At 33.0% G+C, this 18,916-nt stretch overlaps 1 protein-coding gene across 1 annotated transcript; it reads right to left on the reverse strand.

Annotated features, from left to right (window-relative positions):
- Window positions 1-448: 448 nt before the first annotated feature.
- On the reverse strand, window positions 449-5,678 carry LOC148598994 (putative G protein-coupled receptor 139). Its single transcript, XM_088561033.1, has 2 exons — window positions 5,379-5,678; window positions 449-3,879 (listed from the first exon to the last, which is right to left on the reverse strand). Exons 1-2 carry the CDS (start codon window positions 5,439-5,441, stop codon window positions 2,689-2,691), a joined length of 1,254 nt encoding a protein of 417 aa, XP_088417159.1. The 5' UTR covers window positions 5,442-5,678; the 3' UTR covers window positions 449-2,688.
- Between the last annotated feature and the right edge of the window lie 13,238 nt (window positions 5,679-18,916).

Raw genomic sequence — 18,916 nt, forward strand, 5'->3', positions numbered from 1 at the left:
TTTAAACTATAAGACAACTGTATTATTTTGAAAACAACAGCAATGCATTCAAATATTTGGTAATTTTTCAATCATGTGAAGTTGTGAAACGAAGATAAATTTCTTCGTTTATAAGATTAACCTTTGACCTTTGGTAACTATTCATAAAGTAGACGAGATCATATTCTTTTGTCAATCATTTTAATATTTAGCGCTAAAGTAAAAATTGAAGAAACATGCAATTGATGAATAAGACTTTATTGCTTTGCCATATACATAACAATGTTTTGTCTTTGATATTCATTTCTATTGTAATAGAGAAAAATACCAGAGGATAGTTCTTTTTTTTTCATTAAAAATAGTTATTATTTTGATGTGTAGGTGTGATCTAACCTTAAGGAGTGAGATTGAGAGGTAAGTATAGGCTAATATAAAAGCCATGCGTAATCATTTTGTCTGTGTCTAAAAATTTTAAAACTTAACTTGCATCATTGAACTATGAACTATGAACTATCATCTATTATAGTTCATATTACTAGCTCTTCCTTTGTTGTTGTAGATCTTTTCTTCCTTATGTTCAGTTTGTTTTTGTTTTTGTTTTGTTTTGTTTTTTGTTTTTTTTGTTTTCACGTGTCTTGGCCATGTATCGGAATTGTTTGCCGTTATTTGGGACTGCTGATGTAGATAGAACTAAGTTCCCCTGTTTATGTGTACAGTGCTTCTATTTGGAACGATTCAGCTTAAACCAAAAGTGGTAATAAAGTAGAATTTGGCGATTCTGTTAAAGTATTGAGTTTGAAATTGACAACATTATTAATTGACAAAGCTTTATATTTGTGAAAAAAGTATACACGCTTGTAAATGACAATAATTATACAGTCATTCGTTTCATTTACAAAACAAGTATAAAACAGAGAGTTGTTATAATAACTTCTTATAAAGGTATTTACACGTACATGAAAATCGGTTTTATATAGAATTGAAATGTACATAGGTATAAACGATTATTTTTTGGGTAAACGTTATTTATAAATACTGCGTATTGTATGCGTCTAACATCACATGAGAAAATAACAAGTAGTGTTGCGAGACCGGGAGAGTTACAACGGGGAAATATTACACGAAACAACTTTTTCATATTTGCCTGATTCTTATGTAGAACTACTGTTGATGCCCTTTTACTTTGTTCTGATATACAACAAATCACGACATCATATCCTGAATCCAAATGTCACGTTTACAATATAATGTACAAATATTGCAATTAACAAACATGTTCCAAATTGTGCTCTATCAAATATGTAACACATTTTTATAATGCATATCAATCATTAAGTCATCACATGACATCTATACATATACATTACATTGAACATTTATACAACAAAATAATTAAGGAATTTTCTATGAAAAATCAATGTTAAATTTCTAAATATATACAGCTTTTGATTGATATTAACTCGCCATATAAATCCCCAATTTAAACATAATGTACAAGTACAAATGGCTATTTCAAGCCAATGACCGTATTGTTACCGTTCAAAATCCCTATACTCATGTAAAATATCTCTTCCGCAATACGAAATCCAAATTAACACCCAAACTTTCCAATTTCCTCATATACCATGGATTAGGTAGTATACTCCATACATGCACTTACTGATTATTTTTATATCACTGAAAAATATAAATGTAGATACAATATAATTCTACCTTCTAGTTACCTATGTATTGGAAGCAGAAAAGTGCTTACAATTTCTCGTAAGGAATTAATAATCTCACTCTTTTTAGTAAGACCAGATTTTTTTTTTCGAAATATATGCGAAAGGGTACAGCATAGGGCTGTTATACATCCAAGTTCCCCTGAGAAATCATTTTCGAAAAGTAGTTTATCGAACGGAAGGATTAGATTACATCTAAACATTCACTTCGTATTAAAGTGTATCTCCTGATAGACAGTTATCGAAATATTCTTACGTACATCAGTGCATAATCTGCTTGACTTTTAATCGACCGACATTTTAACTCTAATCCAATATCATTCCTGAAAATCAAGAATGCGCCGCGCAATACTTTTTTCAGATTTATTTTCGGCGACTTTTATTTAATTATCTTGCATCTATATCAATACAAAATATTAACATATATCTCTGTAATATACTTTATACTTAACAACATTACTTTTAAAATCGCTTTTACCAAGGCAAGTCGTCAAATACTGACATTGCTTGCGAATGCGTTTTTTTTATCATTAACAGATGACCTTCAAAGCCACTGGCATTTTCAGTCATTGTACATGAAAATGTACATGTAAGACATCAAAACAGGAAAACAAATGATCATAATATAGGAAGAGGCAAGTAAATAATTGTTGTTAGGTATTCGAAATTGTCCTAATTTAAAAAAAAAATGACTATTTTGATCATTTGATCGAATCTGTCTTATAATTGACACAACCTTCTTCTTTTTTAAGGTGCTACTGGTGTTTGTTTTGAAATAATAAATTCATCACATTACAAAAGGTACGTTGGTATGTGAATCTATCTTTGGTTTTATTCACTTCTAGAACAGAATGTCATTATTCTTCATTTACTTCCACTGAATTGTATTGTTTGTATTTTGTGATACCAAAGAAAATGTATACATTTTTACTTCTTCTTCAACAATGCATGGACCTTTTTATCATCTCTGGTGTTATTAATGCAATTTTTAAAGGCGACTGAATGTACACTTGTCTTCTTTCTTACTAATCTGCGGTTCATATATGATGATTTCAAATGATCCTCTACGTTGTCGTAAAGAGAACATTCTCCTCATTTCTCGTCTGAAGTATGTACCAGTTATACTGTAGAGGAAGAAATTGATACAATAATTCATGTAAAATATAGCTCTAGACACATACAAGAGTCCTTGCCAGTATTCAATATGTTCCATTGACATACGTATCTGTTTAGCAATGTATTTGTTGTAGAGAAAATTCCGGAACCAGATGCTAAAGTAAGGAACGTTAAAAGCGATAAAAAAGAACGAAATTGCCAGTAAAATCACTGTAAATTCAATCTTTATTATGCTTTCGTCAGTCTGTAAATGACTCCTAGAACCAATTTTTCTAAACTCGTTTTTGTGGTAGCTGAACTCGATTCTATGCCGTTTGTTTGCACTCACTAACCGTTTTACAATTAGGATATTTAGTATTGTTATAATACTGAAAGGCACAAGAGTAATAAGGACAGCGAACGTCGAATCAAGTATGAATGACACAAAATGGTAGTTCTTATCACTAGTGCAGTACTGTGTTCCATCAGCACTCATATAGACGCCACTCAAAATTGGCTTATATAGAACAAGTAAGAGCGCGATCAGGCAAAGGCCAGCAATAATTCGCCGGGTACTATCTTTATTGCATACAAATCGACGCCTTAACGGATGACAAACCCCAATATATCTCTCCATTGTAAACGCGACTACAAGCCACGAAGAAAGAAATCGTGCTATATATGAAATATACATAAGCATTTGGCATATACCATCTGAGTCAAGAAATGTGATTGTTACGTCAGGTTTAATGTAAACAAGTCCCCTTCGAAGCCACTCTACCATGACGTAAAATACTAGAGACATCAAATCTGACACAGATAAAGCTGCGAGGTACGAACTGGCTGATTTGCCGCGTAGATTTCTAGAGAGGAATACTTTTAAGGACAAAACATTACCGATTATTCCAGTGATCAATATCAATGGTGTCACATAGACATAGAATAATCTTCCTTGTCTATATGTTATCGGCACTGGTGGCTTTTGCAAGTCTACACAATCAGTCATTGTGGCATTTGTATTTAATGCAATAAGAAGAAGATTGTAGATATCTCCACCTTCACAAGGGTCAACAGGGTCTGTAATCTAAAAGAATACGAAACTATATCAAGAGCAGATTTAGCTCATATAGGTATACAGTATAACCAAACAAGTATTGGGCAATATAGTGCTTAAGGTATTTATATTACAAAACAAACACCTCTAATTTGCTTTAATTCCTTGAGATCCGTGATAGTTTGCTAAAGTATTCTTTGAGTACCAAGGATCGGACCAGATGCTTTTCAAACAAACAGACGATTCATTTGTACTGTATTTCTTAAACTAGAAACAAATTCAACTTAATGAACTGTTATCTCGCTCCCTAAAATGTCTGGCTTTGTTCGATTGATCGATGGTTTTTTCTTCGTTAGAGCTTATTTTATATCGGGCACTGATAATTTACCAATTATTACCATTTTAAATCTTTTAGAATAACTAAGGGTACAAATGCCATAAACATTGGTATAATCCGTTAAAGGTGACACGCGTAGTACTAGAAACTAGCCTACTATTCCAGAAATTCTATAAACAAAAAAGATGTACCAATTATTTACCGTTTAACTGAACTTTCGTTTGTTCTTCGGTTTCTTGTTTGTTTGTCTTTTTTTTCATGTTTATTTTCTGCTGGAACTTTTCATGGCTTTGTGATGTTAGTTTCCCAGTTGAGTGCTTGAGTTTTTTAACCTAACGTTTGGCCGATCCTTGACACTCAAATGTTTTGTCAAATTGGCCAAATTTGCCAGGCGGAATGCTGGAGGTTAAATATTTATATAGCTTGAGTTTGCAAAAGGAAAATTTCATTCCTTTTGGTAAAATTGGAAAATTGGATTGAATTTGCTGTTTTGCAGAATTCAAACCTGTTTAGGTATATATATCCAATACAACCGAAGTCTCCAGTTTTACGAACTATATGAAACGGTATAAATGTGTACTTATACATGGCTCTATCTTAATTTTTTCAGGTTTATATACAAAATACAGAAAATATGACCACACATTGAATTATGTATACAATTGTCTATTCGTGTAGAAATCTGTTAATATGAATATCGCAATGCTTTGTTTTTAAAAATTTTTAATGTGGGGGAAGTCAACTTCTGTTGTAAGAAATTAGACAAAATAAATTGTTTTCATATAATATACTGTTTTCACAATCGACGTCCGTACTTTACGTAGTAAAAAAGGGCACTAATTGTATCGAGACCTAACTGTTGTGTCATAGTTTTGCTTTCAGGTACATCTAAACTTTTACTACACATAAAATTTTAATAACGAAAGCCATTTACAAAATAAAGGCTATTTAAACCTCAGCGTGGTCATCAGGCGATTGAAATACGTCAAACTCCAACTACATGGATAAACATGAAAACAAGAAACAAGCCCACAGCACTTTTTGCAATAAATATGTCTACAAATTAAGAGTACGTCTTTCCTTCAAATTAACTTTTTTCTGTCTTTCCTAAATCTTTCATGCTTGAACTTTTCTTCGTGCAAAGTCATTAATACTATACAAACGTTTTGCCTCTTAAATGCAACATACTCACATTTGTTTCCAAGCTGGATAAAACTAAATAATCCTTCATCATGTTATTTCCCTGGTCCGTCATTGTTCTGTAATATAGTATCGAAAATAAGTGAAAAACAAAACAGAAGTGAATCCATTATCGCGCATCAGGAAGTCGACTAAAAATAAATATCCTGGCAGATTAAACATTGCAAGTGTGTTTCTTTTCTATTCTAGATAAATTTGAAGCATCCTCCAGTACACTGTAAGATGCAACTAATGTCATCAGTATTCAAATATCACCCATTACAAGCTACTTTAAACCACATAGTTGTCGCGGTAATGGTTTATGTCTAAAATATATGAAAGTAGAAAAAATATTTCCCAGAGGTGAAACACATTACATGAATATGCAAAAGCTCTGTCGTTATTTTACATAACTGTTTGATAATATGTCTTGATGTCTGGATAAAATATATATGGAATTAACACTGTTACGCAGGTATCTGATTACACCTAGACGCTGAAATAGTAATAAGCAAATGAAGGATTGGTACACTCACGATAAAATTATATTCTGTAAACTTCCTAATAAGCATCATCGGTGTTAAAACAATGAATAGCCATTAGCAGTGAATTATTATATTTCAAATAAATAGCTTCTAAAATTCTATTCGTAGAAATGTAATCCAATGATATTGATATTCAAGGATGTCTACTCCTTACCTCTGTATTTTGCGTGCGGTTTATTAAGTAGCTATAGACGTTGATTAAATCAAATAAGGTGTTTAAGTGTTTTCGACCATTGTGTTGCTTTTTTTGGTGTAACTTCTTATTTACATCGTTACCAGCCCCCATTATCGACTCCACTGCATGATAAGAATACAAAAATATTTTAGTAGCAAATAATTATAAAATAATGAGGACCAGTCTTCATAATGGTATTTAATGGGAAATAAATTCATAGCTCGGAAGCACCTAGGGCCTGAAAGCCACGTCTTTCGTACCATCCCTTGCAGAGTTTGATTTTATCATATCTTCTGCACTGAAAAGCCTCTTATGAGGCTGACTTTATAGCTGATCTGATCAGAAAGAAAGAATATCGTTTGGCTAGATCCTTCAATCTCAGTTTCCGCTATTTAGATGACGTATTACCTTTAAACAATCCTAATTTCGGGGATTTGATACATCGCATCTACCCAAAAGAACTTGAGATAAAGGATACTACAGACACTGTGAAGTCAGCCTCATATCTTGACGTACACTTAGAAATCGATGGAAAAGGAAAACTATTGATCAAAGTTCACGACAAACGTGATGACTTTTAATTCAGAATTGTCAACTTTCCTTTCATCTGTGACAACATTCCTTTGGCTCCTGCGACTTTTTGTATCGCACTAGAACTCTAATAGGCTTCTGGAACAAGGTTATGTTGCTACAAGATTGAAGTCGTCACTACAGAAGATTTATGGTCGTTATCATGAACTCGTGGATCGTTATAATGCATCCATCAGCACCATGAGAACTGATTTATTCAACGGGTCATAGTTTCCCTTCCCTCGTTTGTCTTCCCCGGACTTGACTTTTTATGAGCAACACGGCGGGTGTTTCTAGAAAATAAGAGGACGCTTACCCTACCAGTGCACTTGGTCCATGCTCCCAGTTTTTAATGGAGTCCGAGTTACTCATTTACTTTTGTTACTTTGTATGTATGATCTTAGTTACTGTATGTTCTTTGTTGTGTATGTCTGTTTTCCATGTCTGGTCGTTGTCTCTGGATTACATTCTTTTGATTACCGCTATCACCTTGGTTCCTTTGATTACTCTTTCAACATCATTCATCTCCCGATATGTTTGATACCGGCGGAATAATACTATCAAAGATGATAACATTGTTTTTCTATACACTTTAAAGCAGTACCAGATTAGTTTTTATGGCAATTACAGCGTAAGAAATTAAATCGCAGTCTTTATAAAAATCAGACAGAAGGTCTTTCATGCATTTCAGAAACCCATCGAATTCACAGTTATGTCTTGTTTGATTTTCGTTAAAATCTTGGTTCCCTTGATAACTGATCACACAACCAGTCTTAGATTTCATTTGATTCTTCCGTTTTTAAGATAAAATTCTCTAAAAAGTGCAGATCTAAATACATAAATGAATATTGCAATATGATAGTATAGCATATGTAGAATTAAAAGCATCGCTTGTGCGTTTTTCTTCATCATGAATCATGGTACCATTGACAATGTCTGCATTTTATGTGGACTGTTACTGAAAAACTTGACATGATTTTTCATACGTTTTCTATAGTTTACTTTTCAATGGTTTGCACTTTTAATTTTAATTGGACATAACAACCAACATCGGAATGTCTTTTTTTTTTCGCCGACAAGAAATTCGACAGGAGTTTTTTTCTTAAAAATCATAGGACTATCATGTGTTTTTATCTGACCTATTTAACTATTCAGTACTCCCAGTTGCCAGTGGTGTAACAGTTTTGATTTAATCCTTAAATTCTTGAGAAAGAAAATGGTTTTGCTTTTACGTTGCTATACTGCCACGGTATTAGTCTTTTAGTTCCTTGCTATTAGAACCTGTGTACCAAACTGTGCCATAAAAACTGCTTGATGGTTTACAGAAACCGATGTGCACATTTATCCTATAGTTAATATAAACATATATTATATTATAATAACATAACATATTATTTAGTTTACAAATGTCAATCCCAGCACAATTTGGTTAATAACTGTTAATCCCATCACAATTTGGTTTACAAATGACAATCCAAGTACGATTTGGTAATAACTAAATCCTAGTCAATCTTTGTATAATTGGCAAACACGTGTCAATCTCAATATAATTTGGTTAACAAATGTTAATCCCAGTATAATTTGGTAACAAATGTCAATCCCAGTATAATTTGGTTAACAAATGTCAATCCCAGTATAATTTGATTAACAAATGTCAATCCCAGTATTATTTGATTAACAAATTCCAATCCCAGTACAATTTGGTTAACAAATATCGATTCCAGTAAAATATGGTTAACAAATGTCTATCATCGTACCAATCGCCCATGAATAAATTTTATGTTTACTGGCAGCACCTTCCAGTAATTCATTTTATTGCACATTGAGACATGTTTAAAAATGAACTATAACATTTTGTAGCTAACATTGCTGAAGTGAGATATTTAATGACACTAGAGAGGTATGCATGAACGTAATAAAAGCCTTCACAACTCCATAACAATGACACTAACGAGATATGCTTGAACGTAGTAAAAGCCAACTCCATAACAATGCATATAAATGACATTTTTTATATATAAGCTATGTAATATGCTTGAACGTGTTTCTTTTTCAAATGGGTAGTAAAACATAAAATTGAACACATTTAGCAAGTCAAAAATAAAATATTAAACAACTTTATAGCATTAACTTTACTTTTATACAATCTTTATTATTTTTTAAACTGGTATCGGCAAATGTGAACAAATTATTACTGTACTCGTTCTACTTTACAACCAAACTGTATTGACAGGATATTTGTTGGTGGTATACGGCATTGATATGAAATTAAAATTAACCAATTAATTAAATTTAGTCGAAGTCTAAAGGGAAATTTCCTACAACAAATACAATATCAGGGCAAAACCGGAAAGTTGAAAATCCACCATAATGGTCCTGACTTGATTCATTTTAAAATGAAAGGTTGATTAAATCCAGATTTTACACACCAATCGCTTCCATTACCTCCGGTATATTTCAACACAAATTGCCAACAGTTAAAACCGGAAATACCAGTAATCAAAACAGTACAGAAGATATGAACAATAAAAGAGTGAAAATAAAATGCTATAAAGAGAATGTAAATACTAGCCACGACTTTTAGAACATCCTGAACTTTTTGAAGAAGGTCCTTCTATCAATAATAATGATATACATGTACAAGTAGAAACTACAGAAAATTAATTTGTAGATATTATAAAAATCCATCATCTGTAATCTGCTAATCAAAAACCAGAATACGTTTCTATAAGATATGGATATCAGAAATGAAATTTTTTAGGCATCGTATGAATTAACAGCTGTATAAATCTTAGGACATTCACCTTGTTTACCGAACAAATAATCTACCTGAACGACGGTGTATGACAAATTACCTTATTTACATTTGCTATATTTTGCAAACATCAATTTAAAGATGCTTGTGAGAATGTTAGATTTAAATTCATACAATGTGAGGGCGTATATTAAGATTGCTAAAAATGATTATTTGAACGACTAAACAATTATGGCGTTTTGGAAAATTAAAATTGATTAAAATTTGGTTTTTGAGATACAAGTAAGTGCAAAAAAGAGGGAATTCAGTTATTTTACTTACGAAAACTAAGATTGTAAAAACAAATCAGTAATTGTGAGTCTTACATGTACATGCAATTTTTCGAATTTTGGCGAATTCCAAGGCATAAAGAACTGATAGCCAGCAAGGGATAGATGTATTTCCATAAGTATTACTTGTAATTGACATATATAAAAGTCATGTTCAAAAGTTCCACATTAACCCCTTATACCTTGTATTTGTTGGTAAAATTATCTCTAGATACGTACGGATACTTGTTGATTTTTGATCTATAGATACGTACGGATACTTGTTGATATTTTATCTCTAGATACGTACGGATACTTGTTGATTTTGTTTTCTTGTCGTTTTCTTACTTTTTATAAAAAAAAATATGTTCAGAAAGGCTTTTGTACTCAGTGAACACTAGTTGACTATATTCAATATCATTCTTGTCTCCCAATATGTTTGATATACGCGGATTATGTCTATTTAAAATGATAAAACGGGTACTTTGAAAATGAATAAAACTGCGTATATTGCTTGTTTCAATATTCCCCAGCTAGGTCTGTATATTATAAAATGTCTGGCTGTAATTTAATAGACGAATTAGAAAATGGTATATATTCTTCACTAGGCGACGTGATGCTTGTGGGTGATACGAATAGTCGAACTGAGGTATTAGATGACTTTGTTCGGGATGACATTAAGCACTTATCGGTAAGTGATAGACTCAGTAACATTTTTGTACACTTACTTGATACAGAACTGTGTGTTAGAACTAATCCCTATCAGAATACAAACTCTTAGAGCCCGAAACTTCAGTCATTATGTACAGCAACGAATTTGAGAATTTTGAACGGAAGGAGCACACACGGTTATGCGAATGACTTAACATATTGTGGTGGAAATGCAATGAGCGTAATGAAGTACTTCATTGTTTTCAGCTGTGCAAGAATTTATTGTTTCTAACATTACAGCGTCCTCCGACCATGCGTTTTTCATACGTTGTGCCGAAGCTTGCCGAGGCTGCGCGGACCTTTTGTATCGCGCTAGAACTCTAACAATTAAGCTTCTGGGGCAGGGTTGTGTTGTTGCAGGGTTGGGGTCATCACTACAGAGGTTTTGTGGTCGTTATCATGAACTTGTGGATCGTTATGGTGTATCCATCAGCACCGTGAAACTGGTTTGTTTAACGGGTCATAGTTTTCCTTCCCTCGTTTGTCTACCCCGGACTTTTTATGAGCAACTCGGCGGGTGTTTCTGGAAAAGCAAAGGACGCTTACCCTACCGGTGCGCCTGGTCCGTGCTCCCAGTTTTTTGTTGAGTCCAAGTTGCTCATTTACTTTTGTTTCTTTGTATGTATGTATCTTGCAAATCCATTTAAATCCACTGTGTAATGTTAGTAAACTTAATTTTCAGCCAGTAGATGAAAATGGAAGAGTAATATCAAGTGAACCAAGGTTATAGCAGTAATCAAAAGAATGTAATCCACGGACAAAGACCAGACATGGAAAACAGACGTACACAACAAAGAACATGAAGTAACTAAAATCATACATACAAACAAACAAAAGCAAATGAGCAACTCGGACTCCACTAAAAACTGGAACATTTCAAAGACAATAAAAAATCAGAATGTGACGACTCTATTCCCTACACTGCTCCATCGGATCAAAGTGATATAGGGAAGATATATAAACGAATAGAAAGGTCTGAAAAATTCCCAACGATGCTAAAACTCTCAAATTTGCGATGCAAATTTTTTGTCGTTAAAATATATATAAAATATAACTTTCGCTGGCCGGGTCATTCCTCCTCGTAGGATTAATCTAGGGCTGTAACTTGGTATACGATGTATGGTAGTATCAATTTGATCCGATGGAGCAGTGTAACGAATAGAGTTGTCACATTCTGAGACGTTTATATAATATTGATTTGTTGTGACATGCATCATTAATTTGATCCTCTCTCCTACATAATAACATCTACAATGAACTGTCCCGTACTACCATACATCGTGTAAAGCCACTGCTTTATTCTTGATGAGTTTTAATTGTTTGTAAGAATTGTAACAGGTATCAACCGTAACACATACATGTGGATGAATGCACTTGTTCAGACTTGGTGTACAGAGGGAACATGACCATTATTTCTAAACTTGATGTTGATTAATATGTTACCAATATCATGAATAAAAGCAACTTTGGAACACTTAATAATTATATTAGAAATTACTATTTCGAATGAAAACTGTAGACATATGCGTGGTATCTCAAAAATTCGAGCAGAAAATTGTTAATGGATATAAAAAAATCATTCAAATGTCTGGTCCAAAAATGGAATACTTTACTGTATATATCTACAAGTAGGCACCTTATTTGTGGTAGCACCGACACGAGTCGGACAATCTGCGCAGTGGTAGCTACGTAAGGCTCCTTGAAGTTATGTTTCTTGCTCGGCTTGGATAGCCATTTACTGCAATAGCCTGGAAAACTATCATACTTCAAAGGCTATCTGGAATTACAAAGAAAATCAAGTACATTTCAAAATTGGTTCTACGTAAAAATAAATAAAATGATAAACTTGAGAACATAAAAAGAAGATAATTGTATAAACAAAATTATTGTTTGATCCAATAATTCAATTATTCAACATCATTAAAATCAGATTTCTTTACCAGTACACAAATGTAGGTGTTTCCACACGTACGCGTATGATACGAAGTAAACATATATGAATTCAAAACAAATCTAATCATTGGCAATATAATCAATACAATCGATCATTCAGTTGTCATGTCAACCATCGACGGTATTTTAAATGCTTCATTGATTCATATTGTTACAGGCCGCACTTATTTACTAGTTACACGTAAACAGTAGTTCATTATTTATCACCGATATTGAAAGGGACGCCGGAGTGAGAGTAGTTGAATGTATATTTACAATTTACAAGATTAATATGAGGCTTCCTCTATACTAAATGTTAGTCTTTCGTGTACGGTTTTACGATACATACTCTTAAGTGTCACTTGAAAGGTCTTCCATGTAAAGTGTACTTTATTTCCAAAACTATTAGACATTTATGGGGGAAAAGATACAGTTTGCATCGCCGAATAATTTATTGAACTTTGATATGTCCGAGTGCTTTTTAAAATTAGATATCCTCTGCATTTTTGCTCTATATATTCTAATTTTATATAAAAATGACTGCAACTTAGTACAAGAATGTAAGCAATCGATATTATATGTAGAATGACTGCACTGCCTAACAAATACAATGTAATCACGTTTTGCGCGATGATAAATTAATACTTTTGAGCAAACAATGGCGTATCTAGGCAAAGACCAAACATATTCCGATAAAATTATCGAACCTACTCAATGTAATTTGACGTACACGTTGAGTGTACATTGTAAGACTAAACAATCAGTTGGTTACAAAAAAGTTCTTAGTCAAAAATCTAAAATTACAAAATGAAATAACAGATTCATAATATTCACAGATTCATAATATTCATATCAGTTGATTATTCTTATAAGGTAAAATGTATATCCCAGCATTACTAGTACGCATATATAACACTGATAAAATATCGATGTTCTTTCCAGTATGTTTAATGGCGGTATATTATACTGAGTAGATTGTTTCATTCGCCGATTTCTCTGTTAAGAGATTAGATACACAAATTTCAAGTTGCAAACGTTGTCGTGCTAAGAAAATCTACTTCCATTCGCCCATGCAAAAATGATATAAACATGTGCCCCACGTTTTGAACAATAAATAAGTGAAACAAAATAGAATAAACCTTTCGTGAATCCTAGCTTTGAGTTTCAAAATGTCTTCAACTTTGTGTGGAAATTCCGTCAATTAATACTCGATGATGATAAAAAAAAATGAGATATCTGACAAAATATATATTACACCACCGGAGCAGTTGGTACCGCAATAGTGCTGACTTCGTCAAGAATTTCGAGTTAACTCTAGGTCTTACAACACGCTAAACCTCCTTCTTCCTTTGCAGGGTAAGATACCAGTAGTGATGAAATAGCATCCACATGCTATTGTGACGTAACTGGTAAATCAGCAGTAACACCAGTACAAATAACTCTTTACAAGAAAAAAAATAATCATTACTTATTAGTTTAGAAGAAACTTAGCATTTATCAACTAAGGCCTGGTATCTTAAATATCTAGAATTTGGTAAGCGACCTCATACCCCTGGCCCCGTGCAGGTCCGAGTGTCAAAAGAATAGGCCTGCAGCAGCGCTGAGCTTGTTAAAATTCAATAAATAGTGCTCAGAACACAAGCCGGGGGCTATGGCGCTCTACCAACGAAACAACTGGGTTGTGTGCCCCAGGTGGTGGAATGGGGTACCCCTGGTGTGTTACATACTGGGGTTATCAGGATATAATACGGAAAACTTGACCGCAAACCATAGTGGTGCACCGTGTTGGGAAAGATGCCACGTTTCTCGCACGTTGAGGAACCCTACTGTGTTATTCTCCTATTTCTAGTGGCAATCAAAATTTTTCTACCCTATTATCCTTGTGTCCCATTCCATTTTTCATTTCATCATCATTTCATGTTCATTTTATAATCCACTTCTTATTCATCGCCTGCTTATAGCTTAAATATTGCTGCTCAGGCGTTAAACCCAAACAAACAAACAAAAAACTGTGTAAATTACAATACTGCCTAGAAATGTTTTGTTAGTTTTGAACCGTATACATATGACTTATGACAATCAAAAGAAATCGAGTAATGTGTCACATTTTTCTCTGAAAAGTTTGAACTGTTTTCACAACTATCTATGGTCACGTCGTTATATGAAATAGCCAGCCATTTTGACAGTTTTTTTTATTATTTGTAGCAATAAGATCAAAGAAAAAAGATATTTTATGTAAATTAGTTATAGTTGTAATGAGATGCATTATAATTGATCTCCTTACAAAATTCTACTGAAACAATTCTTAATATCAAGCGAAGCAGATATGAAATGGTAGTCATTTCAGTTAGAAAAAAATTCCTTGTTATGTACCTGTAATGTCAAATGAGTGACATTCATGATTCAGATTTATAACATTTTGCCTAGATCTTATTAAGACTTGTACTGAATGGCAGTATTAAACTTGAAATGACTGTATAAATTGATGTTTTTGTTTCATATTATCTATAAACTTTAACTTAAATACCTAGTTATTTCAAAATCTTTCATCATCTCCGAACAAAATAAAAGCACTACTTTAATGTTTTAAACTGTCAAATTGATTATAGAAACATTCAACTTTGTCAATTGAAGAGCAGAGATGCACTATCAAGAAAAAAATCTAAAAACGGTTTTCCGATAACACCAAAGTATTGAACAAACCATCAACATTTTTACAATTGTTTATGATAAAACCATAAATTTTATGGCGTCTCAATGAAACGAACTATGTCTTCGATATGTTTCCATAACAATTAAGTGGTTTAGATTTGTTTGACAGTATTATGTTGATGCTGCAAAATTATCGTTATGACTTATAAAAAAAACATTATAAACCAACAAACTATCCGATTAAACCATCATGATATTTGAAAAACAAAGTAACGACACAATTTTACAAAGTAGAAAAAAAATCTGTATATCTAATGTCAATATCGAAGCAAAAGCCGGACAGTTGGAAGAGTAATCAAGGGAACTAAGGTTATAGCAGTAATCAAAAGAATGTAATCCAGGGACAACACCAGACATGGAAAACAGACATACACAACAAAGAATATAAAGTAACTAAAATCATACATACAAAGTAACAAAAGCAAATGAGCAACTCAGACTTCAGTAAAACTGGGAGCATGGGCCAGGTGCACCGGTAGGGTAAGCGTCCTCTGCTTTTCTAGAAACACCCACCGAGTTGCTCATAAAAAGTTAAGTCCGAGGTAGAAAAACGAGGGAAGCAAAACTATGACCCGTTGAATAAATCAGTTCATGGTGCTGATGGATACACCATAACGATCCACGTTAAAATATTGACAAAAAATGCTCATTGTTCCATATAACTATCATATATGGGTGACTGTCACACATATATTTCAGTAGAAATTCTTCAAAAATGTCATATTCTTGCAAAATGTATGAGTGCCTTCACTTTTAATTTCTAAAAGGGTCTAAATATTAACTAAAATGCTAAATTGTTCAATATAGCTATCATGTGGGTGGCTGCAACACATATATTTCAATCAAAACCATAAAATTGACATATTTCTGCAAATTGTATGAGTGCATGCACTTTTAATTTCCTTGAGGGTCTAAAATTATTGACTACAATGCTATTTTTTTCAATATTGCTATCATGTGGGTGGCTGCGACACATTAATTTGTGTCAAAATTCTTCAAATATATCATAATCCTGCAAATGCATGATTGTGCACACCTTTAATATCAAAGGAGATCTGAAATCATTTACTAAAATGGTAATTTTCAATATACTTATCATGTGGGTGACTGCGACAAATATATTTCATTGACTCTCAGAATCTATCAGGAACTCTTCTAATCCACGTTTTTATTCTATATAGAACAGTTCCCGACAGGAGAGTGTCAGGACCAATGATAGATTATGACATAGCTTGTCCAAAGCCCCGACAGACCGTGACAAGGTGTGTGCCGGGTCGGAACAGTTTCTGACAGTTTAGAACTGTTCTATGACAGCGAATCCTGACAGAATCGAAGAGAAGTTACAAGTGATCGCAACTGTATGTTAGCCCTGTCCTGGTCTTTGTAGGACGTCAAACAAGATTACAAAACAATGTTAACCGTTTCGTGATAAAACAGACAGCAGCAATTCCAAAAAAGATTGATGTATACTTTAAATGTTACACTTATAAATAGGTATATTCAATTCAACCTTGACCTACAGTTATATGTGTACTGACCATGAAAAATACCTTTACAAATTCCATTTTCAAACTGTAGAAAACAGAACAATTGTGATCCCCGGAAACTGTAAAATCGTTATATTTTCTTTTTTCGTACCATTAGGATATCCAACAAAGCTTTCATGGGGATGTTGACTTTTATAGAAATTGGAACGACTATAGGAAGGGCTTTGGATTATCTTCGTCAGATCATTGGATAGGTATGTTATAGTGTGTGTACAAAAATCTTTTAAATGCATTATATGAAGGGATTTTATATTAAGGGTTAGGGTTCATAATAAGAAATACAAAAGATAACGAGTTTGTCTCCAAGAAAAAATAAAGTAGTTTGCTTATTCGGCAAATCGATCCATTTAAGATTGCGGGGTAAACATGTGTATGACCGTTTTTGTTTTGTTTTATGTTTTGTTTTTGTTTTTTTTTTTGTCTACATATGCTATATTGTATACAACTTTATCCGTCTTCGTCTTTATTATTGGAAACAAAACAAAAACATGATTAACTGAAATCAGCCTACTCATAAACTATTACTCTTACAAATCGCCAAACACATGCACAATTCTTATCTAAACAACCGATTGGCAAACATGTCTTGTTCCGATACTTTTAATGGCTAAAAGTAAATAATGTCTGATTGTATATTGACAACTACTAAAAACATATTCTCCACTGATACAATACAATTGTAATAGTAATCAAGGAAACCAAGGTTATAGCGGTAATCAAAAGAATGCAATCCAGGGACAAAGACCAGACATGGAGAACAGACATGCACAACAAAGAATATAAAGTAAATAAAATCATACATACAAAGTAACAAAAGCAAATGAGCAACTCGGACTCCACTAAAAACTAGGGAGCATGGACCACGTGCACCGGTAGGGTAAGAGTCCTCTGCTTTTCTAGAAACACCCGCTGAGTTGCTCATAAAAGTCTAGTCCCGGTCAGACAAACGAGGAAAGGAAAACTGAACCGTTGAATAAATCAGTTTCCATGGTGCAGATAGATACACCATAACGATCCACGAATTCATGATGATGACCATAAAACTTTTGTAGTGATGACTTCAATCTTCTAGCAACATACCCCTGTTCAAGAAGCCTATTTGTTAGAGTTCTAGCGCGATACAAAAAGTTTAGTTCGGCAAGCTCAGGCATAACGTATGAGTTGTGATATGAACACTCCATCCGAAGATGCTGGACGGATGTTGGCACAGATGAAAGGAAAGTTGACAATTCTGAATGAAAAGTTGTCTCGTTTGTCGTAAGGTTTGGTCAATGGTTTTTCTTTACCATCGATTTCTAAGTGTATCCTTTATCTCAAGTTCTTTGGGGGTAGATGCGATGTATCAAATCCCCGAAATTAGGATTGTTTAAAGATAATACGTCATCTTTATAGCGGAAACTGAGATTAAAGGATCTAGCCAAACGACATAAGAATACAAGCAATGTGAATTATATTGGAAACTTGTTCTCAAAAATAGAGTTAGGAATAATAAAATCATATTATTTCAAAATAAAATTTAAAAAAAACTAGAAATAATATGCTTCCCATTTTTTTAAATTGCAAAACGTGTAGTAATTGTTTTTTAATATATAGTATCAAATATATGTCTATTCAATTCTATAGAAGCCAATATGCGCCAATGATTAATATAAAAAAATTTTTGCGGGAAAAATACGGAAACGTTCCAAATGTCGATTTCCATATAGTCGTTCGTTAAACAAAATGAAATGGCGGAACCGATCGCGGTCATGTGTAGCTTGTCCCATAGGCTTCAATTTTCACTTGTAAACTAAAACCAAAAACAAACAAAACAAAAAATAGATAATATCAATCTAACATTTTACCATGTGATTCCATTAGGGAAATGTCAAAAACTATTCAAGACGCATTTTAGAAAAAGAACAGGCACGACCTTTGGTAAACTAGAATAGCTTGATCTTATTTTTTTTTTACTTTCACTTTTATTTTGAATTCATTTAAAGAGTTGACAAAAGCAAACTGAATGTTGTATAGATCTCCAGAAAACTGTACAAAAAGAGAGTTTTGTGTTCAAGCTACTTATTTGGGTAAGCTCGTAAATCCGTACTGAATAATTGTACATTTAACTTAAATTGCAAGTTACATTCCATCAATGTAGTGATTATAGACAAACGACTTGTCTGATTGTTTACAGGACTTAGTGAAAATCAAAATTTATTGATCATGTTCCAGTTAAAAGATTAAAGAAATAAACATTTACTATACATAAAAATCAAGAAAAAAAACTAGTCATATCACTATAGTACTAGTAAAACTA

This window comes from Perna viridis, chromosome 14, assembly GCF_037379345.1.
Source record: "Perna viridis isolate PV_CMFRI_1.1 ecotype Kerala chromosome 14, ASM3737934v1, whole genome shotgun sequence".
In the NCBI taxonomy this organism is placed as follows: Eukaryota; Metazoa; Mollusca; class Bivalvia; order Mytilida; family Mytilidae; genus Perna; species Perna viridis.

Bases quoted from the DNA above. Each gene is read 5' to 3' on its own strand.
- LOC148598994 (XM_088561033.1), bottom strand. From the start codon at position 5,441: ATGACGGACCAGGGAAATAACATGATGAAGGATTATTTAGTTTTATCC. The intron at 3,880-5,378 runs GTGAGTATGTTG...GTATTCTTTTAG, and splicing joins TATCCAGCTTGGAAACAAAT to ATTACAGACCCTGTTGACCC.